The sequence below is a fragment of the Mya arenaria genome, chromosome 6, assembly GCF_026914265.1.
Source record: "Mya arenaria isolate MELC-2E11 chromosome 6, ASM2691426v1".
NCBI lineage: Eukaryota > Metazoa > Mollusca > Bivalvia > Myida > Myidae > Mya > Mya arenaria.
The window spans coordinates 69,949,750-69,974,133 of NC_069127.1; the positions used below are offsets into that span (position 1 = coordinate 69,949,750).

At 34.6% G+C, this 24,384-nt stretch overlaps 1 protein-coding gene across 4 annotated transcripts in view; it reads right to left on the reverse strand.

Moving 5' to 3' along the window:
- Positions 1 to 10,801: 10,801 nt before the first annotated feature.
- The window catches only part of LOC128238356 (tyrosine-protein phosphatase 10D-like), a 76,645-nt gene continuing 63,062 nt past the window's right edge, over positions 10,802 to 24,384 (reverse strand). For 2 of the 4 annotated variants that reach the window (XM_052954203.1, XM_052954200.1), the window contains 11 exons: positions 23,413 to 23,515; positions 23,054 to 23,155; positions 22,442 to 22,529; positions 22,009 to 22,099; positions 17,867 to 17,943; positions 17,046 to 17,180; positions 16,284 to 16,406; positions 14,947 to 15,110; positions 14,361 to 14,496; positions 13,801 to 13,885; positions 10,802 to 11,963 (listed from right to left, as the gene is read on the reverse strand). In XM_052954203.1, coding sequence (XP_052810163.1) covers positions 11,890 to 11,963; positions 13,801 to 13,885; positions 14,361 to 14,496; positions 14,947 to 15,110; positions 16,284 to 16,406; positions 17,046 to 17,180; positions 17,867 to 17,943; positions 22,009 to 22,099; positions 22,442 to 22,529; positions 23,054 to 23,155; positions 23,413 to 23,515 — 1,178 coding nt within the window. In that variant the 3' untranslated portion in view covers positions 10,802 to 11,889. Of the gene's footprint in view, positions 11,964 to 13,800; positions 13,886 to 14,360; positions 14,497 to 14,946; positions 15,111 to 15,529; positions 15,682 to 16,283; positions 16,407 to 17,045; positions 17,181 to 17,866; positions 17,944 to 22,008; positions 22,100 to 22,441; positions 22,530 to 23,053; positions 23,156 to 23,412; positions 23,516 to 24,384 lie in introns of all 4 variants that reach the window. The other 2 variants (XM_052954202.1, XM_052954201.1) reach the window with 2 other exon arrangements.

Consider the following 24,384-nt stretch of genomic DNA (forward strand, 5'->3'; position numbering starts at 1 on the left):
GAATTGAGTCTGGTGATTTTTAAATCAAGCTCATAGGAATGTGAGAAAGTAACAGCCAGGACAGAGAATTGTCCACTAGACTGGCCACTGAAACCATAACATAATATGAAACATTATGACTCAGGCTTTAAAAAATTGCAATTTAAATACAATGAACAAAGAAAACTTACTACAGGTGGAGCAACTTTGATAATTTGGAGCAGAGCCACTGTTGTATGGGGTTGGGGCCACTCAATTCCAATTTCTTTTTCAGGATCAAGTTTGAAGGTTCCATATCATAGGTTTAATCATTAATTGCCAACACAATTAATCAAACCTAAAAGTAAGACAAAGGACCAGAACGACCCAATGCTATTAGTGTTATAAAAATCACCAAGTATGTCAACAAAAGTTATGGCTACATAAAATGCATCACAAATATGAAAGCTCTAGACTGGCACTAAGCTTTCTGATAAGAATTTTAGAAGATATCTTTATACTAGATATTCAGTGCCTTACAATAAAAGAAAGACATATCATGTTGTATGGCCTTAAAGGATAAAATGCTCATTTTTAGGATAATTGAAAAATAAATCATTGGGGAAAGAACAAACTCATCACTGTTTGTGGAATTGAAACTTCACAAATATAAATTTCATTAATAGTTACCACTATCTGTAATTAGTCAGTATCAATTTAAATGTATCTGAATTTTAATCCATTAAATTGATTTCATGAATGCATATTCGTAAAATGTTTGAAAAAATAAAACTCCAAGCAGGATGGGATTCTGACTCAAGTCTGAGGAGCGTGAGCAATTTCAACGCCATCACTTTACCAACTAAGCTATGTAGCTTTGTGACTTCACGAGAGCTTAGTATATCCATAATTCTACAGATAACTCTTAATTTAGATGTCAAGATGTAAATAATGAAAAGACCAAACAAGCATGACCCACTGTATTAATTGAATTTCAACTCAAAAAGTGTTTTAAAAGGCAGTGATTGAAATGGTGAACTAAGCAATGAACAACCTGATTTATAAAAGAATTTAGTTGTGAATGAATGAGAGTATTACCTGACTAAATATATGCAGTTGTTGTTTTACAGTCAAAGAAATTGTACAAATCAGCATAATTATTTTGTGGAGGAGGTCAACCTAATGAGTTTTGGGATCATTACCTAAATGAGTAGCCAACATTTTAGTCAAGTTAAAAGACATGTCCAGAATCTGAAAAAAAATCACAAAAAACGAGTCATATTAGTTACTTATTGCTTGATATAACCAAAGCTTGATGCAGAATAGCACAAGATACAGCTTTCATGGAGCTAGGCAAAAATAAGCCAAGGACGAGAAAGATGTAAATCTGTAACGCAGGCCCTAAGCCGACCACAGGTGATACAGACATATTTTCTTTTGCCATTTCAATTATGTTTGGATACCTTTCTAAACACATTCTTTCTTCTGTCCTTATTTTCAACTCCAAACTTTTTGAGAGTCCTCATAAATTGAACTCACAGGTGTTTAACCCATTTCATTCTGAGACCCAGATATATATGATACCTTGAATATCTTGGCGTTTTCCAATTACTGATAAGCCATCTGGAAGTGTATGACCTGTTGTATAAACACATATAAAATCTTAAATATCGGTAAAATACCCAATAAAGTATACATACATGTATTTGGAAAGGAAATAGCGGCCTACCTACTAAGATTGCCAATACCAACAGTGATAGCCATAAAACCAATAGCTTGGAAACAATGTTTCAGTTTTAAAGAATGTTTAGCTGTAACATATTTCAATAAATTCACTTCCACGAATATGTCTGTTCAGAATGTAGGGCATTGCGGTCATCGAAATTAGACTTTTTGATGAACGAGCCTGAATTCTTATATTCTTTCTTGGCATCAATTTTTTTAACAAGCCCTGCTATAAACAATTCAAAATTTATCCTATAATAATTAAAACCATGATTGGACCCAATATGCACATGTAGTTGTATGAACATTTACTGGACCAAATATGTGAGTGTATGACACTTTACTGGACCAAATATGTAGCTGTATGAACATGACTATAAATTGGACCCAATAGGTTAATGAACACCATTCTATACTGGACCCAAGATGTAGGTGTATGAACACCATTTAATATACTGGACCCAATAGGAAGTTTAATGAACAACATTATATACTGGAACCAATATACATTTATTATATGGCGGGGCCTTTTCACATTCTTTGCAAGGGGCTGTATTTCGACTACTTCACAATTGCGAAAAATGGTAATTTTTCCCCATTTTCCAGATATTTTTTCCAAAAAGAAAATCCTATTCCAATGCCCCTGCAAGCGTTCGTTAATATTTCGCCTGTTGGAAAAAGTCAAAAATTGTCACCTTTCACCCTTTAAATTATACCGTGTTTGAAATTATTGGCCCTTTGATGACGTTATGTGAGGATCGCTGAAAACAGAGTGCTAGTTCTGCGAGATGATCAATTTTCAGAGTTGGAATGTGATAAACGGTACAAATAATATTTAATGTCTTTTGAAATATATTAATTTATAGAAGTAGAATACGTTTCTTATATTAATTAGCTGAATAGCCACGCTTTCATGCAAATAATCAGCTTGTCACTTTTTTTGCAACTTAGTTTATTGTTTAGTATTAAACATTCATCAAGGCCATTGCAAATATATGTTTCACACCATATTCTAATTATATAAAATAATATTTGACACATATCTAAAAATAAGGTTTGTTGCTTTTCTTCATTTTTGTCTTCTGTTTGCCATCAAACAGAATCTGCTTTGTTCCTGAAAGCCATACGACATGATAAAATATCTGGTAAATAACTAACATTGAAGCGAAAAGGACCAGAAGTATTGCAGCTGAAATGATTAATTTGGAAAGAGCCAATAATAAATCTAATAGCTTTTACGTGTGATTTAATTGTCACCTTCGGTTGCCGCAAACAGATTATGAACATGTTTATATACCGGACTCAATATATAGGTCTATGACCAAGATTGCATACTGGACATACTGGACCCAATATCACAGTGTAAACTGCAGTCATTGGGAATGTCGCATAGTCGAAACTTCTGTTTTGGTTGGTCACAATGTCTGGTGTTAAAAGGTCAGAACCGTTCAGTTTTTCACAAAAAAAAATACTTTTATTTTCTATTTTTTGTTTTCAATAAAAGTTATTTAACTACTATATCATTATTATTATAATATAATTAAAATCATGATTTAGGCTGATGTTATTAAATTCTGTTTTGAAACATAGGGACAGGCAAAACATTGTTGTGACACCAGCCGCAATGTCCTGTAAAGATATTTTTGCGTTCACTGATACTGGACCCAATATGTAGGTGTATGAAAAACCATTATATACTCAACCCAATATGCAGGTGTAAGAAAACCATTACTAGTTTATACATATACTGGACTGAATAGGGAGATTAATAAACATCATTATATGCTGGACCCAATATGTAGGTCTAACATGGTTATATATATATATATATATATATATATACATGTACAACTTCTATTCCTTCAATGAACGGCCTTTTGGTTACTGCGTTTATCATCAGATTAACGCAACACCTTTTGATGTTCGAATCGCAATTCATCGCATAGCAATATACATGAAAATTGTTCATCTTATTAATATTTGTTTGTCTTGTCTCAGCGGGTCCCATAAAATATAAAATCAACATTTAAGAAAGTGTTTATTTGTGACATATGTTAACTGTATTGTTGCCAGTGTTTCAATTTAAAGTTTAATTGGATTTCATGTGGTTGATATTTTCCCAAGTCCTTGTGGAGTCATTTGACAAAATGTATCCGGTTACAGTCCGGTCGTTTCATTTACAGAATGTGTAAGAAAATATTACTGAAAGCTTTTCTTATATGAATTAAAGTATTGTTTTAACAATTCTTGAATTAAATATTGAACTATTGGTTTAAATATAACTAATGAATTGCTGGTTTGATGTCATTAACGGGGATATGAACGCAATTGGGCTGGTCAAAATACGCGTGAAGTCCTTTGGACTCCACACACTTTGGCCTGCCCAATTGCGCTCATATCTCGATAATGACATCAAACCCGTAATTCATTCCTTAAATGATACTAGACACAATATGTAGGTGTATTAACACCATTATATACGGGACCCAACATGTCGGTCTATGAACCATTTATATATTATACAAGACACAATATGTTAAGTGTATAAAAACCATAATATACTGGACCCAACATGTAGGTCTATGAACACGTGTATATATAATACTAGACCCGATATGTAGGTGTATAAACACTTTTATACACTGGACCCAATATAAAGGTCTATGAACATGTTTTTATACTTGACCCAATAAAATTAGGTAGGTGTATGAACACCATTATATGCTGGACCCAAGAGGACCCAAAATTTAAACATGACAGAACGATGCAACGCTGTTTGCGCTTAAATTTTTGCGTTTGATTAAAAATGGAGTACATCCATCAATAGACACACAGTACAATTCGAAAATCGAAGACCAATAATGTTCCCCTTGCAGAAAATGCCCAGGCAGGCGATTGTACAGCTGACATGCCTACTTGCTAAACAGCAAGGATACAACTCAAAGGCAAAAATCACACGTGGCCCCTAGATAACTGGATTTTCCGCTCATTTCCCTACTAACTTAATATCAAACATGCTGAAAATGCAAAGTTGCGGTACTGGAAAACAAATCCCAAGTCCGGTATCCCTGTACTGTATATAACAATGCCAATCTTCACTTAAAACATTGACATTTTGTCTGATTTAAAGCCAAACCTTTGATCGATTCATTATCATGTTACATGACAGTACCAGCTGTAACTTAAATACTTTTCAGGAGTTAAAACAAACCTTTTAAGGAACATTACACAAGCTTCAAACAGGCAATGTTTCAAATTTTAAGAGCCAAAACTCTAGTTGTTGGTCCAACACAATAATATGCAAAAACCATTAAACCTGGCCGACATGCATGTAAAGTTTCAAAATAAAATGCATTTGGACTACGAAAAACACAATTTTAATAGGGAGAGATGGATGTACAAGTGATTTTATTTTTAAACAAAATGGAGACAGAAAATAGTGCTAGCTAGAAGTTTGGTTATATTTGAATAACAAGGAGGAAAATGAGCAGCTTGACCTACCTCCCTATTGCCATATCAGTTGACTCTATAGGAAAGATAGCTAATTCCTTATCTTTCTGAGTGACCTCCACTGACCCACATACCTTGCCTGAAAAACATAAATTACCTTTTCAGAGTTTTAGATGAACCCTTATCATTAATGGTTTGTTTTTTAATAAATCTTTCTTCCTAGACAGGCAAAACTTATTGAAACGGGACAATAGAAAGTATTGGCTAATGAATGAAAACGAGGTATTGAACATAAAATAATGTAGGAACACCTGCTTCGAAAGTGACTGCTATAAAAAATATTTTCGATCAATATAGATGCTCATGTTAACAACGTAGTGTACACAACTTATAGTAGGAAGCAAACCAGTTTTTATCTATTTTTTTGACAAATGACATTGGGAAAAGCTCAAAATCGCTAGTGGTGATCAATGTTATAAAGCATGATCAATATGCAGGGGCCTCGTTTTCATGATTTTTAACATTTAAATATCTTTATTGCCATAAAATCAAAATCAAAAAGCAACTGCATATACATTAAGAAATATGTGCTGTAGAACTACATTAGAAGCATTGAAGTAATAGGGTTATATAAGCCATAACCTCCCTGACTCAAACACCTTGGGCTGACAACTAGGCCCTGGTAGATGTCACTGCTATTCATGCTTGATGCCGGGTTTCTGTCTGGGGAGAATATATGTTCATTGCCGGACACTAACAAGATAGTCACGCTGTACACAAAATCCTGTGACTTCAGGTTTGTGTGCGCAATCATGTGCTGATGGAACATTAGGCGCAGTTGCGGTGACAGTATCTTGTCGCTGGGAGATCGGGGCATTCCTGTAGACACACAAATTACTCAGGCTGCTCTTCTGAGACAGATCTGTTCACAGACAGAAAAGTGTGTAATACACACATTACACACTATTAATGTATCGTTGTATTATTATACAAACAACAATTATGCTTCAAAATGTATCAGTTGTTGCTCCTTATATACATATGCATACAAGTTTGTGCATTGCATGTGGGTTAAAAATTGAATTATAACCCAATTGATAATTCAGCTGGTTTATGTTCTATGAATGGGAAAAAAGTAATATTTTAAAAAATTCTTGATTTGCAGGTGACATAAAAGCTTATTTTTTGAACTGATAAAAGTCCCATTTGTATGTAAACTTATATAAAAGCGATGATTTTTTTTTATCAAAATGACATATTAAATATAGTTAAACAATAACGGCAATTGTTATGCAGCAGACATGAAGTGCTTTCTGACATTATCAACAGTTAAAAGTTAGTCAAGATAAAATGACGCTTCAGAGTATTTGACAATTTTTATTTTAACGACTCTACGTAACCATATCCCACACAATACATGTATATGCATGAATATTAAAATCTCACCTTTCTTTTTTTATTTGAATTGCCTTTCGGCATTTGGGAATATTTTTCGATGAACACAACATCTTCGGATATGTTCGGATTGCGAATCATCTCTAATTAAGATACATGTAAATTGAAAATTGCTGACCATGTTATTGTTTGTATTGTGTCTGCAGGCTATAAAAACTTCAATCAACATGTTGGAAAGAATTATATGACGTTAAAACGTGATTTAAAGTGATTACCTTTTTTCTGCGTTATTGTGACGTTGTTTAATAAACTGTTTCCGGTTACGATCGTGTCGTTCTATTGACAGCATGATGAGAAAGAATTACTTTAAGGCTTTCCAAAAGGAAATGAAGTATTTTTCAAACAATTCTGGAAATAAATAATGACCTTTTAGTGTACACTTCGGACTCCACACACTTGAACACTTGAAGCAGCCCAATCACGTTTATACCCTGAAAAAAACATTAATCACGCAATTAATTTCTTAAATAAACGCCTTCTACCTATTCAGCTCGTGCCATTGTCTTTTCCGTCTCATAGCAAAACATCACTATTGATCGATAGGTGGGTTAAAAGTGGCCAACGGTACGAAATTTCACGATGACCGAAAATTAAACGGTACAAGATGATTAGGGTACTAAATGACTAAGTTCCACTATGAATACTCCTCTTTATGGAGGTGACTTAAACAAAATTTCGCGCCTATTCCGTGCCATATACCAGCTAGGGCATCACTTGATGCCTCACTGGCGGACACGATCAAAGGAGGGGAAGCAGATATACTGGTCTGCCGTGCCATATAACCTGTCCAACCTGTAAGCATACTCTGCTGACTGTTGGCATGTCATAGGTTGACAGTGTCACCAAAAGTCGACTAGAATGCTCCGGTTGTCAAATAGCGCATATATCTGGAAACGCACAGCACCAGAGGTATGGCGAGACTTGACGCTACCTGACACAACGCCTATAGAAAGTAAATCGTACCCGACCTAAAACGATACTTCAAGGTTACTCCTGTCCTGAAAGACCCGGGGACGTTGCCTCTGATTTATTATATTTTGCATGACTGCTCTATGTTCAGCATTTTTGATGGTTGCTTTAGCTTCTAAATTATCGATTCAGCATTTGAGACTCTGATTTTGGACACAGAAACTTAAGTGTCACTCGTTTTTCCTGCCCTGAGTCTGAGTCCTGAGTCCAAAGTCTAGATATGAGTCTAAGACATTTACATAAACACGGCACCAGGGCCAACAATTTTCGTAAAGGACGACTACATGAGGCTACATACCAAAATTGTCTGAGCCTTGCGGTTTCAAAGAAGTATGTTTTCAAAGATTTTTCTATAAAAGTTCAGGGAACACCTAAGACGCTCGAGTAGGTACCATCCTTAACCCTAGACCATAATTTGAACAACCTAGGACCATTATGAGCCTGTATACAAATATCGAGGGTGTGTGTCTTGCGGTTTCAGAGAAGACGGTTTTCAAAGTTTTCACTATATAAGAATAAAGAAAACCTGGGAACCCCGGAGCAGAGCCAGCTACAACCCCAGGGACATACTTTCAACCATGTTCAGTAAAGGGACAATTTATACCAAATATCAAAGTATTTGATATGCGGTTTCTGAGAAGAAGACTATTTAAATGTATACGAGTCCTGAAAGCCCTGTAGCGGGGCCACATTCCACCGCAGGGATATGATTTGAACACTCTTGGTAAAGAACCATAAAAAGATGCTGCATTCCAAATATGCCCTGCGTTCTCAGAGAAAAACAAACAAACTTGTTTTAATATAAGTATAAACAAAACGTGTATCCCTGGGGCGTGGAACGTATGACCATAGGGACATCATTTGAACAATCTTGTTAAATGACCGTTACATAAGACTAAATTACAAATATCAAAGGTACAGTCCTTATGGTTAAAGACAAGAATATTTTAAAGTGTTAAAATTTTGACGACGGACATAATCACTTTTACTATGTATCAATATTTTAATAAAGAGGCAGTTTCCGTTCTTTGGTTATCAGTATGTATACATTTATACAGGTCCTATTCCAAAGTGTCAATATTAAACATTATTATTAAGTTTCTATTTCGAACAGAAAATATTTAGATTTCTGACAATCAAAAAACGGGAACAATCGACATTTGTAAATGCCGACATTCGTTATTCCGGAACATTCTTCACTTTAAAATGTTGACATTCGTAATATTATACCTTTATTTATGTTTATATTATGGCATTGGCTATACGGGAATATGGTTCATGTTTAATGGGGACATCGGTAAAGCTCAAACTGGTTAATGTGAAATGAATACATATCTTAAATGACAAAGCATTTAAAACTTCAAAACGTGACTTGTTAAAGCGGAAACTTTGGTCATATATAAATAGAGACTTTTGTAAAATGGGTATGCTTTTGATGGTTAAATTTTGTTTAACTTAATGTTTAGATATTGACACTCAGAAACTTAGAATTGTCTGAATATTTAAATATTGACATCTGTCTTAGTATTTAATTAAATGGTGACATTCATAAAAGAGGTAACATCTACTACTAAAAGAGGTACTTTTATAAAATCTAAATGCTGACTTTCATTTAACAAGAGCTGTCTGGATGAATAAATGATTATATTTAGAAAATGACAATCGTATAATCATTATATTTTTTTATGTCATTCATAAAACGGTTATTATCAAAATGTGTAGATGTTGACACTCGGGACCTAGGAACTGTATTGATGTTGAACAATTTGACTCATAAAACGGAGCTATCTCAATATTTAAATATTACCACTCGGATAAAGGGAACTGTCTAAATGTTTAAAAAGGTATATACATAAAATAAAAAATAACAATTTAATGTGAATAAATTCATGAAGTTTGAAGTTGGTACCTTCAATGATTTTAAAACAGTTAAATAACAATAAAAACACAGATGACCAATATTCAAACTTGACCTAAAAATTAACAAAACAACCTTTCTGATAAATTTACGGGATATTTGGGCTGAAAATGTTACCTCTAGAGTGTTTACAAGGTTTTTTCTATATTTAGGCTCACTGACCTAGTTTTGACCCCAGATGACCCATATTCGAACTTGAGCTAAAAATCATTGAAACAACCGTTCTGACAAATTTCCAGGATATCTGGGCTGAAAATGTTACTCTAGAGTGTTAACTATGGTTTTCCATATTTGGGCTCCGTGACCTAGGTTTTGACCCCATATGACCAATATTCAAACTTGAGCTAGAAATCATTGAAACAACCTTTCTGACAAATTTCCTGGATATTTGGGCTGAAAAATTACCTCTAGAGTGTTAACAAGGTGTTTCCATGTTTGGGCTCTGTGACCAAATTCTTAACCCCAGATGACCCATATTCGAACTTGAGCTTGAAAATATTAAACCGACGTTTCTGACAAATTTTGAGGATATTTGGGCTGAAAATGTTACCTCTAGAGTGTAAACAAGGTTTTCCATATTTGGGCTCTGTGACCTAGTTTTTGACCCCAAATTACCCATATTCGAACCTGAGCTAGAAATCATCGAAACAACCTTTCTGACAAATTCCCAGGATATTTGGACTGAAAAAGTAGCCTCTAGAGTGTTAACAAGATTTTTCTATTTTTGGTTCATGTCACCGAGTTTTTCATCCCAGATGACCCATATTCGAACTCGTCCGAGTTATTACTGCGAGAAACATCCTGACCAAGTTTCGTGACAAGTGATTTAAAAACGTGACCACTAGAGTGTTAACAAACTAAGTGTGGACGGACGAAGGACGACGGACATTCATCGATCCTTATAGCTCACCCTCATCCTACGTCTTAGGTGAGCTAAAAAGGGAACTGTTTAAATGTGGAAATTCATGGGTTCTGCCTTTACGTTAAAATCTTGATAATCCTAAATTGGGAACTGTCTATATGTCATGGAGCATTATTACAGTGGCATCATGTTTATTTTGTGCTTTGTACACAAATCACTACTTAGTAACAAAGTAAAAAAGCGGTATTGGAAAAAATGCCCAGCATAAACGAAACAAACCTTTTATTTGTTTGTTATGTCAAGGAAGGAGAAGAGAAATTTGTCATAAATGCTTGCTTATTCCAGTGACTAACAGACTGTTTGACTTGATGTATCAAATTGACAGATGTGTGCTTCGTCATTTGGATATACAAATCCAAGTGCAATATTAAGGATTGGAAAAATGTCATCAATGACTCTTCTGTCTGTTTAATCCATTTATTATGCATAGGTTAGAGTATATTTCATTATCATTATATATAGCGACAATAAATTCGAATTAAATTAGATATCAATGAATCACATAAAGAGGCATTTACAGTATGACCAGAACAAAGCAAAACAGAAATGAATTTTATCTGCGTAAACTATAGAAAAAATAATATTGTCATTAATAAACACACAGAACTCATACAATAAAACAAGACAAATGGTAATAGAACATTACAATGATGGATCTTATTTCGGAAAAATAAAACATGTACGCGTTTTCATGATGTAAAAAAAGTCACAATTTACATGACAAAGTTGATAGATGAATGCTGAATAAATACCATTCCGCTTTGCATTGTTTGTGTATAAGACAAACCGCACACAGAGTCTTTCATACTTTTAGTCTTGATTAATTTGGAGCAATTATATCAGCCCCTTCGTAAAAAACGGAAGAGTAAACTCGAATACATTTTTACAGGATGAAATAAAATATACAGTCGAACTGGTTTTCTTCTTATTTGCAAATTAATGCTATCTTTTAGAAGAAAAAAATGCATGTTAACGTTTTGAAAAAAATCATATATTGAACTGATTGTTTTCAAATAAACAATCATCGAGTTGACTTGTATGCTTCTTGAGGTCACACGCTCCCTTTTCCTTAACCTTACATGAACAAGGCGTGGTCAACATCGTATAACTTAGCTAACATCGACACGGTTCATTAATGACACATCACATACGATCATACATAAAGAAAGAATAAAATAATAAGTCGTTAAGAAATAAATGTACATAGTAATATTTTCATGGAATGTGTTGTTTTTATCAAATGAATGTCATATAAGGAAAGAAGCATAACACAGTTTAACAATGCTTAATACATCTCGTAGAAAAGTTGATCCATAACAGTATGTTAATACAAACGAAACAAATGCATTTCAAATGTCAAAATATATCAAATTGTAAGCCGATATATCAATGTAGAATGGATAGTTGATGTGTCAAATTCGAACATGTTCTCATTACTGTTTTCAAGTTTTGACATTATCTCAGCTTATGCTGCCGAACAAGCCAAATGTAATTATAATGAATCGTTCTGATATGCCGTGTTTTCGTAGATATTGTCTTCCCCCATTCGTGTATTTTCGTATAGGTCTGAAAAATAACAATATCAAACACAACATGAAAGTCATATTATTCCAATATGTTTTATGTCAGAACGCACAACAGTCTCAACTCCGCTTTACTTTTAATATTATTAAACAGAAATTTCACGGATGCGAGCAATGTTAAGCTCAGCTCCCACTGTCACGAAGAGAAATTACGAAATAACTACACTCGTTACTCGGGTAAACAATTTAGGCATTCGTACAGCAAACAACTCTACCCCCGAAATCATGTCGGATTGGTCTCGAAACGATTTTTACCATGCTATATAAAATATGTATACTTATCTTCATTAAAATATACTTTGGGCAATATCACGATTTACCATATGTGGATACGATTGTTTAAATGGTGAAGACTATTAAAGTTTATCAACGACAAGTCGCTTTAAACTGGGCACAATTGTTTAATACTTACAAAAGACGATCGGACGACAACTAAAGAGTGATTTAAATGAATGATAAAAAAATCATCCACAATTACATCAATTGTAACTTTCGTACGCTAGGATACGATTGTCGACTATTGCTGACGGGAGTCAGTGACCTGTTGACTATTTGCATTCGCATGTTTTCCCATCAAACCGGCTAAGCATGATGCTTTAATATTATCACGTTTTATTAGGATTTTTTTAAAAATACGGACAGTCTGTGGCCAAACAATCGACAGTGAGAGTCAGTCTTTAACCCGTTTTTATCCTAAACGAGAAGACATCAACAAGAAAATTCGTTGAATTGATATCCCCTGCCAGATAAGGCAAACTAGAGGGCATTGATAAATGTGTTGGTGAAATATTCCAATAAAACCAAGCAATACGGCTGCAGAGTGATAGAATCTTATGAACATTGGATTTGAGTTGGTTTTCTTGTAACTGTTAAAAAATATCGTTCATAGTGAGATTTGACCTAGTAATCTACTTTTTTTCCACACGTTACCCAGATTTAAACTAAAATAATATTTCCTTAAGACCAAAAAGGACCAGAAATATTGCAAAGATATAGCCTTTAGAGTGTTTCCAAGTTTTTTGCAAGATTTGACTTAGTAACCAGGTTTTTGTCCTAGTTTCAAACTCAGCCAAGAATTCATCAAGGCAAACTCTGATTAAGTTTCATCAAGATTGGGGCGGAAGTATTGCAAATGTTTGTTGACAAGTTTTCTTTAAGATTTGACCGTAAGACCTTTTTTGCCCCATGTGACCCACTTTTATTTCTACCAATATTACATCAAGGGAACCATGTTGACTATAGTTTGAACAAAGTTTGGAGAATCAATACCAATACTTGGTTTCAGACAAGGTTTTTGAAGATCGAACCATAATGACCTAGTTTCTGACCTCATGTCAATGTTTTCTTACATAATGCCTCTAGAATGCTCCTAAGACAAGTTTAAGATCCGACCTAGTGACCTAGTTTTTTGACACCACGTGACCTAGTTTCAAATAATTCATGGAGTTCATCATAGAAAATATCCTGAAAAGTTTCATAAATATTGTATATTGAGTGTTTCGAATATTTTCATAAGATGTGACCTATTTTCTGACCCCATTTGACCCACACTTACAAGTGGTCGTGATTTTCTTAAGGCAAGCATTCTAAGCAAGTTTGATAATCATCTGACCAATGCGTAGATCAGTATGGTTCTAGATAGAAAAAAAATGTGACGGGCGGGCGGACGGATGGACGGACGACCGAGCGGATGGAATGAAGGACGTACGGACAACACCAACAAACAATACCCTCCTCCCGAAATATTTGATTAGACGGGGGATGGCAAACAGTACCACGAACAAACATTCAATATACGTTACTTAAAGTAGTGAACTTACGTTCATCTTCCGGCTCCTCCTCTTCTTCATCCTCGTCCGTGGTTATAAACGCCTTTAGACACTCATGGATATAAATGAACTGGTCCTAGACATTTAAAGGAAAGGAAATAGTAAAACCTGTTGAATTATTTAAATGTTTATATCTAAAAATAAACTTGACATACAGGCACTATTAAGTTCACACACACACACACACACACACACGCACACACGCACACACGCACACACACACACACACACACACATATATATATATATATATTGAAAACGTTGCACATAAGTTGCGTCATGGAGACAGAGTGTTGAGACACCAAGGGTAGTATAGAGCGACCCATCACATACATTAACCCACTTTCTTGCTGCAGAAATTCAACCACGTGAGTTAGAAACAAGAGCATACGAAAGCCCACCTAAGTGTAGACCATGTTGCTTAAGGTGGTCAACCACAGGAAGTATAGACAGAGCATGCGCATATGTTAATCAAGCCCAGTTTAGGCAATATTGCTTCAAATGCTTTATCACGGAAAGTAAACCCAGAATAAGCATATACATTAACAAACCTCAGTTTGGACCATGTTGCATCGATGGTTCCGCATATCAAGCACGAGTTTGTATACGTCCACTTCGTCATGATCACGGATGTGCTGCAGTACGTGGTCCACCACGATAAACGTCCCCGTCCGACCCACACCAGCGCTGTAGGGAGGATGTTGATTAGAGTTTGAAATTGTATGACTCTCAATAATAAAAATATAATGAGTATATAGCATTGCAATGTTTATCGTAAATTGTACAGAAGTGTTTTACAGCATCCCTAATGTCAGTATAATAAAACAATCCAGCAACTGCTTCAAAGTACACTATAAGTTAATCGAGGTGTTATGCACGTACATAATTGTATTGATTTAATCACAGAACATGATTGCGAAAAGCAAAATGGACATTTTCTAACATGGAAATTTGCATAAAACAAACAAAACTATAGCTATAGTAAAAGCTATATATAAGTCACGTTTTGGGGTACGGCGTGATGCATGAAGAGGGGGGTTCAGCATACTATCAAATGTAAGAGAAATATTTGGAGGAAACAGCGCATTAACAAGAACAAAACATTATTTATATTTCCCTTATCCGATTCTTCCCAACCTGCAGTGCACAATCATAGGCCCAGCATTCTGAACACCGGGTGGACGCTTGTTGTGCTCCTTTACCGACTTCACAAACTCCAGGAGCATTTCCGGATCCTCAGGGCAGCCCATATCTGGCCACTTCAGGTAAGCAAACTGACGAACAGAACGCTGTTCACCCTTCTGAAATGGGAGCATGCGGGATGTTGACATGCGGAGATCAGGACAAACACTCATGCATTGCATTTACATGTTTATTGTTCCAACAAAGGCATTCATGATAACTGGCTCGACACGTACCGAAACTATTTGTCTACTTCATTAAGTGTTTATTGCATGCCATGTCCTATAAAACATGTACAAGGACATCAGCTCTTGGTAGAGTACAAATTGGAACACTTCAAGTACGTAATGATACACTTTTTTGACTTTACTGAAATGTTTCATTCTCGACAACCTACAAACACCTACAAATTAAAATCCTACATGCTATTATACTAGGTAGATGCACTTGAGCAGACTTTGGAAACCATGAAACAACATCAATACACTATATCGGTATAAATGACAAGTATAACCAATGCATTTTGACATTCCTATACCTGCAGTGTACCAACAAAGGGCCAGTTGGAAACAGCGGCCTATATTGGCGGACCAGGATGACGAAGTTTATCAAGAGCCAATGCCGCTCCGGACACCCAAAGTCAGGCCATTGAAGGTAATGGAAGTGCTTTAACTTCCTTTTTTTACTTCCCTGTTGTTTGTACAGTTTATGTTTTAGTCAGATTAACTTGTTTAGTGATATAGGCTTCATGTCTAGTAAATCGATTTTTTTTTTAATTCCGAAAAAATGTCTTTTTAAAAACATGTTATTCTTTTTGACAGATTGCAAGTGTCAGGTTCCCATTAAAGGGGCTGTAATCCGTATCATGAAATAGCGGAAAAAGTAAATTGTCAAAAACTGACATAAACTTGTTGTCGATGTGTACAATGCATTGAAACTTTCTTACTGAAGTACCTCATAGTTTACAATTTATTGTTTATTCGCAATTTTTTTCGTATATTTCTAATAATAAGATTGCTAGGTATGCCATTCCATATGCGTGATTGGCTAGTCGATGTTATCACGTGATATTACCAAGTATCATAAAGCTTAGATAATCCAACTGTTTAGAGTAAGCATTCGTAGCACAGTGGATACAACACTGGATTGTAATTTTGGCGACACCGGTTCGAACCCGGTCTCCGCCAATCTGGTGTACAGTCCATTTAACAACACATTCTGAAAACTACTTCCAAAATAACATTTGACAACTGACACATTGTTTCTACGAAATGATAAATGCAAAAACTCACCATTTTGATTTCGAAGATTCTAAGTGTGTAGTCTGAGAGGTTGGACTCTGACGTTATGGAGACAACCAGGTCCCCGTAATAAACTGGTTCGTTTACATCCGGCCAGTACTTATCACACTTGATCTGCAGAAAATAGAGTAGTTTTATGTAAATAGCTAATGTTGCCTCTAAATGAAATCATTAAAGCGTTAATGCCCGAAAAGGGGAAGGAATGATACACGGTGTAGTTATGATTTAAGCAGAACGTTAATGTAAATATGGTGACAATCAAAGATGGCGTACAACACAGCAGCCTTGAAATAAACATGACACCAATATTACAAGTATTTTTATAGTTTAAAGTGTAATTTATGTGTAATAATTGTTTTATTGGTAATTAAATACACGTTATTTGTATTTAATTTTGAAAATCAAATTTAAATTCATTGGTGAATATGACCTCATTTTCACAGATACACATATTTCTAATCACATTTGATAACTTGTATATATACCTGGAAAACGTGAGCAACCATACCCCCCCCCCCCCCACTGATATATAACAGAAGAAAACAAGTGTTGTGGATGTCAACCAGAAGAAACATTTAATTAATCCGTCAACCAGTATCATCAATGCTTATACTTATAAAAATCCACCTTTCTTTTTAGATTTCAGACCAATGAAGAACTTTTAGATTAGCGAAACTATTATTTAGAATGGGGTGAGTCAACTCAAGCATGATGTGATGAATAGGGTTCAAATAAAAAATGTGAATATGTTACCCTTCCTTTTTCCACGAGTTTCGTCAGCATAACAATCGTGTCAACATTTTGCTCCCACACCATTCGCCAGAAATCGTCAAATGTCGCCTGCATCGGACCCTGGGTGGCAATATACTCGCGTGGGGATGTGTAGCCCTGATAATAGTTACAGTCATTAGAACCTTTTCTCCAAATTTAATAATAATTTTATAAATATGTACCGTACTGTTAATGGATCTCTTTGCGCCCGGAAACGGAGATTTATTTTGAAGAAACTCGAGAAATACTGAATATTTTAAAATGAAATTACGTAGGGAAAATGTAATGCCTCTGATCTAGAACTCAGTATTATAAGGTCTATAATGTAGTTTATTATTTAAAAAATAACGAATTCATGTGCCAATCATTCTCAGTAAAATATACTGAAGTGTACTGTTACATTGATTTACCCACTTAAGAAGCATATTATTTAAAATAGAATAAAAAAATGTTCTAAACTATTTTGTTTCCTTTTTTCTATGAAGTTTAATATTTTATTCTGTTAAACGTGTAAGTTGGGATTGAATATTTTCTATTTTGTTGTGTGGTAAAAATCAATAACCCCCGCTGGAAGAAACATGGCGCAACCTGGTGCGTTTCCAATATATCTAAATTTTATTGCTAGTATTTCAGAGAAAAATAATAGTTTTTCCAATTTTGAAGCTACATTTCAACACAAACTATCGCTTGTATGAAAGAAATCATAAAATATTTGGTAACCATAGGATTTGCAGTGTGGGCAATTAATTCGTATTGGTCAGTGGTCCCGTACCAATACATGTAATTTAATAAATTTGACGTACCGGTATGTAGTTTGCATTTATAAAGTCGGATCCGTCAACATCGTCGGACGGCCGAAGTTTTACTCGAGAGTGGTCAACTGCAAATATAATTAACCAATGGAAGCTTTAGGACAAGCCGAGAAGCCTAAAATTTAAACAAGATCCTGTTCAAAACTGCAAACACGATTGTAAATGTGTTTATTTACTTTTAAAGAAATGAATTAAGCTGGTTGCTTAACATTTTCAAGAATTTGAACTTTATTCAAAAGTTTGATCGAGAAATCTACAAAACATAAACATAAATGGGTCAATAAAATGACGTTTGCTCCTATGTTTAACAGTTTTCTGAAATTGGGAAAGTGTGTTGATATGTCTCATTACATAAACTCTTCTTAAGGCATCGGAGTGTATGGTGTAGAGGTTATACTCTTTGTGTGTAGACCGCAAAAGCTATGGTTCGATTCCTGCTGCCGACGTATCACAATGGTATGTTTTTTCAATATTTTAAGATATATTTTATATTTGATCATATTGCAGCTAATGTTTATTTAAAGACACAAGAATTAAAACCAAACAAGAGACAAAACGCTACAAGACAAAACATCTTAAACACATATCAAAATATCGTAATTTATAAATGTTGGTGTAACCGCATTGGTACGGTCAGCGAAAGGGCTCACAAGGGGTGTAAGCCAAATTGCTGTTACTTATCTCCACACTTGCCTCATCATTTTTGAATCAGTGCACACCTATAAACATTAAACTTGAAACTTGTTTATTTGATTAAACGCCTAATTTTGTAAGTATGCTCAATGGCGTTGTACACAGTAATGTAAACAAATATAAAATCAACATCAATACAATTTCATAAAACACATGAAACATACTTAAGACAGGTAAATGCGACATTATAAAAATAAAATGCGATTGTGTACATATAAAAAGAATAAGTTAAATTAAAACTTATGTGTGTCTACTATAAAACATGAAAGCGTCATACACAAAAGCGTCATATACCACTATGTGAGTACCGTGTGGCCCATTTTTAAGATTATCATATAATATATTTTTAAAATATGCATAAAGGAATTAAATAATATAAAAATAAATGTTGAACAAAACAGAAAATGATTTGGGTTAAAACAGTCCGCCCACCAACACTGTGTTTATTTAGAATAATGCATAGTAGTCCCTGAAGTAATGCGTTTTCAAGTTTTTCTTAAAACAGTCTGAATATACTGAGTTCCTGGTGTTACTTGGAAGCTCGTTCCAGAGTTTCGGACCAACGGTACTGAAACTCCTATCGGCGAAAGTCTTTCTTTTATTGGATGGTATTTTATAACATCCTGAAGTTTGTGTTGTGTTTGAAGATTTCGCTTAGGTCGTTCTTCAAGAAGTTCGGTAAGGTACTCTGGAGCGTTTCCAACTGAGCAGCTGTACATAAAAGTTAAAATTTTGAACGTGATTCAAGCTTTCACAGGTAACCAGTGCAGAACGTATAAAGCTTGTTTGGAACTATCATATCGAGAGCGAGATAGAACGAGTTTTGCGCACATATTTTGTATACGCTGCATTTTTTGTATGTCGCACTGGGCTATTCCATAGAGAATGACGTTGCAATAGTCAAGGTGGGACATGACTGGCGATAACACTAGAATTTCTGTTGCTTCTTTCGTCAAATATTGTCTAATGCTCTTTATTCTCATGTAATTCAAAATAGCAGTGCGGCATTTTCTTTTCAAGTGTTTTTTTTAAAAATTCAATGTTTCGCCAAGGAACGCCACTAGGTATCTTACACATTTAACTGCTTCGATGACAACTTTGATTGAATTTGTTTTGCATTAACATAGTTGAGTATGACTACCAAACTTGATAAACTCCGCTTTGGACGCGCTCATCTTTAATTTGTTCTGGTTCATCCATTCATTGATTATTAAGGAACATTGTTTGAGTTCGTGTTTAGCATTTGCTTCGGTGCTAGGATCGCTCGGGAAGAATTGTTTATCGGCAGTGTGATCAATTGCGAAACCACGCACAGTGATAAATGGCGGTATGACGTCGAATAACGTCCCCGCATATGCTAGGTACAACCAAGGGCCGAGACAGCTTCCTTGTGGGACACTACATTCAATTGCACGTGACCTGGAATAAGCTGAACTGACATTGACCCTACAACTTCGAGGACGCAAATAGGAGTCGATTCAGTTCAGTGCTGCAGAACAGATTCCATACTGTTTGTTCAGTACCTCTGTTAGAATGTCGTGATCGACTGTATCGAAAGCCGCACTCAGATCGATCGCTATTAAGGCTGTAACTTCTTGTTTTTTCCATACCACCAAGTATGTCATTCACCAGTCTCAAAGGCGCAGATTCGCAAGAATGAAAACGTCTGTAAGCACTTTGGTTTTTTGGCAATAAATTATGTTGGTTGACATGAAAATTCAATCTCAGTAGCGCAGCTTTTTGATGACTTTAGAGAGAAAGGAGAGATTGCTTACTGGTCGATAGTTGGAGTATATCTGTTCAAAACCAACCTTCTTAAGTAAAGGTCGTACAACAGCCCGCTTCTGTTTCTCAGGAAATATGCCCTGACTGAGTGAAAGGTTAACAAGCTTGGTTATTAAAGGCAATAGTTTATTCAGGAACATTATCAAGATATTGGTTTGAAGAATGTCAAGTTCACATGATTTTGATTGCATTTGATTGATCAGTTTACGTATTTCATCATCAGTAAGATGTTCAAAATTTTCAAAAGATTCTAAAAATTTTGGTTCTGGTTTGTAGCTGTCAAACTTGCTTTTAACGTTTTCCTTTTGAACTTGTGTTACGATTTTAACAACACAATGATCCGAGATGAAGGGACATTGTTCACATGAACGTACTTGAACACCATTTTCTACTTCCGAGATGACAGAATCGACAACGTTTCCTTCTTTATGTGTACTGAAATTAACGTGTTTTTCAAGTCCAAGTGCATATAAAGAGTTTGTGGATTCAGATGTTGCATGGGTTCCATCATTTAAATGTAAATTGAAATCTCCCATTATCATCAAGTTAGAATGTTGAGATATTATTTCTTCTAAGAACTCACAGAACTCGGAGACAAATCGAGAGTCTGTGTAAAGGGACGGTGGTCTATAAACGCCAACGACGGTCACTGAGATGTTCTTAAATATGACCTTCCATAGCGCATGTTCCAAAGAATTTCTGACCTGACTAGTAAATCTATGGACATTTACCCCGGACCGATAGACTAGACCGGACCCACCATCTGTTCTGTTTGGTCTATTTACAGCTTTGAATGTATAACCATTTTGCTTCAAATCAGACGTATAAATTTGATATTGTTTTTCGTCATTGTTTCAGTCAGCAATGCAAAGTCTATATTTTCTTCTCTAAGATATTGGCCAACAATAACATCTTTTCGGACAACTGAATGGCAATTTAAAGTCATACTTGTTATTTTTCCATTGTATGTATTTAGTGTTATGGTTTTCTTTGGATATGTCAAACTATTAAGATTTTCCCCTCAAGGTCTATCAAAGGCCTTTAATTGTCCACATTGTTTACCCCTAGGCTTTCTATACTGAGCGATGTTTAATCCATTTATTTTACATGCCGCTGAAGGATCAAGTGTGTAAAGGTTTCTATTGTTTAATACGTTTTGTCCAATTTCCAATAGTTTTCCCCCAAGGGTAAATGCGATTTGTATGCGAATAATCAAGTTTAAAAATGTCCGATCGATTTTCATGTAAAAAAATGTCTAAAACCTTCACAATTTTCTTTTGATTTTACCCAGTCCACCACCGATATTGCAAATAAATAAACACACATGAAGATGCACAGTAACTTCATAGTTCCATTTGTTCAATTTTATTAAAATACAAATAGAAACACAAAAGAAATATATATAAATCCGAGAGCTAGGTTTAACACGTCTACCTCATACGGCGACTATCGAAATCTTAAACATTAGTTATATCGTCGTGATTTGGAAGTATTAGCATGACGTGGTATGAATTATGACTGAGGTAACTCAAAAAATGTATTATGAACACTTGCATGATAGAATGTTTGTTTAGCGAGTTTTCAGGGAATTTCAAACTTAAATGAGAACTTATATTATATCGATATATTGATCGGTCAATAACATACGCACTTACATGACAGAATGTTGGTATATCGATTTTTCGCTCTGCAGTTCTGAGATTCAGCAGTTGTACAAGGATGTTTAGGGCTCTTTTCCTTGATAGCCTGGAACGTATGAAACAAACGTGTTGTTATATTTATAATAAACTGAAATTGGATGATAAAAAATTAACAATTTTCTTAGTTTTGGTAAAAAATTGCACTTGTGTGCTTTGTATGTTTTAAAAAGTAATTATATGCAAAACGGATGATTGTATCAGACATTTACTCGTCGGTTCTATTAATACCTTAAATACACATTGTATATAGAAATTATTATGATATATACTACTATCTAAACGGTTTATTCAAAACATAACGATAGTAATTGAGAGATATGTGTGAATATGATGTTTGTAGTTTTAGTTTGCGATATGATTAATGTTTGTGATTCAAAAGGAAATCAACCTTGTAAGCATCAGCAAAGAGAAGATCACTGTCTTTGTGCATTTTCTCCACAAAGTCTGGAAAATTAGTTAGTTTAACTGGACCAGGTCTGAAATAGAGTCAATGAGAGGCTCGTTTGCTTCCATCTCAATTACAAGAATAGTCGAAACACAAAATTGACATAAAATATAAGTGTAGTTAAATTAATTGACAGTGCATTAGGGAATTATTTTTACAAGTACCGCCTTTAGGTCAAAATATGCCTTGTTGCGGCACATATTATTCTAAATGCTCAGCTGACCCAATTGTTCTCGAAAAAGACATTGCTTCACGTGCTTAATTATCTTATTTATAGTTAGCCAAATTCAATAACAAAATTCTTTTATCATTATTATCTTCAAATTATACAATATAATCATTTTGAACTGTACCCAAGCTTTAAAACCTTATACCAACACAACAAAGAGTATACGTAGCTTCATCTTTGTTTAAGAGACTTTGTTTGGGTAACTGAGGCCTGCTCGGACCAAAGTTAATACCCTATCACGATATCCATCAAAATAATACACATCTAAGAACTAGTTAAAAAGGATATATACAGTATTCAAAAAGCCAATAGCAAAGCAATATTACTTGTAAACAGCAACCGGTTTTTCCTTTGTTTGCAATTTTCCCATTTCACCGAATTGTTCACTGGAAGTATGTGTAATGCTTTCTGTGTCCTTTCTGAAACACCTTAATATAGGAAATTGTTTCTTATGTAAAATCTATATCATATAGATAAAGAAAACATAGATTAATCTTTGAGTTTGGCGTGTGCGAATCAAAACCCTTACAACCATGAACAGTGTGTCGTGTGTTCAAGCTAAATGGTTATAATTATGATCAGTATCTAGTGTCGTAGAGTAGCAACTTGTCTAAATGATGGAATTGGGGAGTAAATGATTTAAAATGTTCAGACTAAAACATTAAACGCAATTAGATTTTCTTACGCTGCCTGTCTCCGTCTCATAAAGAAGATAACTGTTATAACTAGGACCAGCACAACGACACCTGACACCGTTCCGCCCACAAACGCCGCAGTCATATTAGGTGCTACAATTAGAGATTGTACAGTCCTTGTTATCTTTGTGAATAAAAAGGCTACCCATCATATAATAAAAATGTTATTGAAATAATTATACATTAAAACTATCATTTTAAAATTCATTTCAAAAGCTATAAATGAAACTTCAAACAAACAAACATTGAACATCTAACACAATAAATTTTCATCTTAAGAAGCAGTTTTCTTTGATTTAAAGTATTTATAATAATTGAATTTATTTAAATATGTGCTGCATGAAAAATTAAATATGCCAATGCACCTTAGAAATAACTTCAGTATTGTACCATACATGATTGCTTTTGATTGAAAGTAATCGATATAAACGATATGTATTGATATGTCTTTAATAGAGAAAACATGGGTAGAGCGTTCCTCGTGCACTCATGAAATTATTTGTAAGTGTAGTTAGTATAGAGACCATATATCAAATCATAGTAATGATATTGTCTTTGTTGTCACAACCCATCACTGGTTACGTGTATGTGATAAAACTATGTATAAACTTCATAATGTGAGTCTACGGATGATTTAAGTGGATGTTTACATGCATATGTTAATACCGTTACAAAAGCATCGCTGTGCATTGTATATTTTGTTTTAATTAGTTATATACAGTTCATAATCATATATTATCAGATTCAATCAGACCCATTTTGTTTCAAACAACAAGAAAACTATCTATAGTTTTAAGCAATACTGTGGGTTTCCATGCAGTGAAAAAGCTTTGTCGTCATTCACTTTACCTTTTAACGATAAAGAGTTTCTTTAATGTATATATGCAGAAGAATAAACATTCACGTTCATAGCGCTTGTTAAGACATTCAGTAGCAAAACAGTATTTAAATAGAATATCATT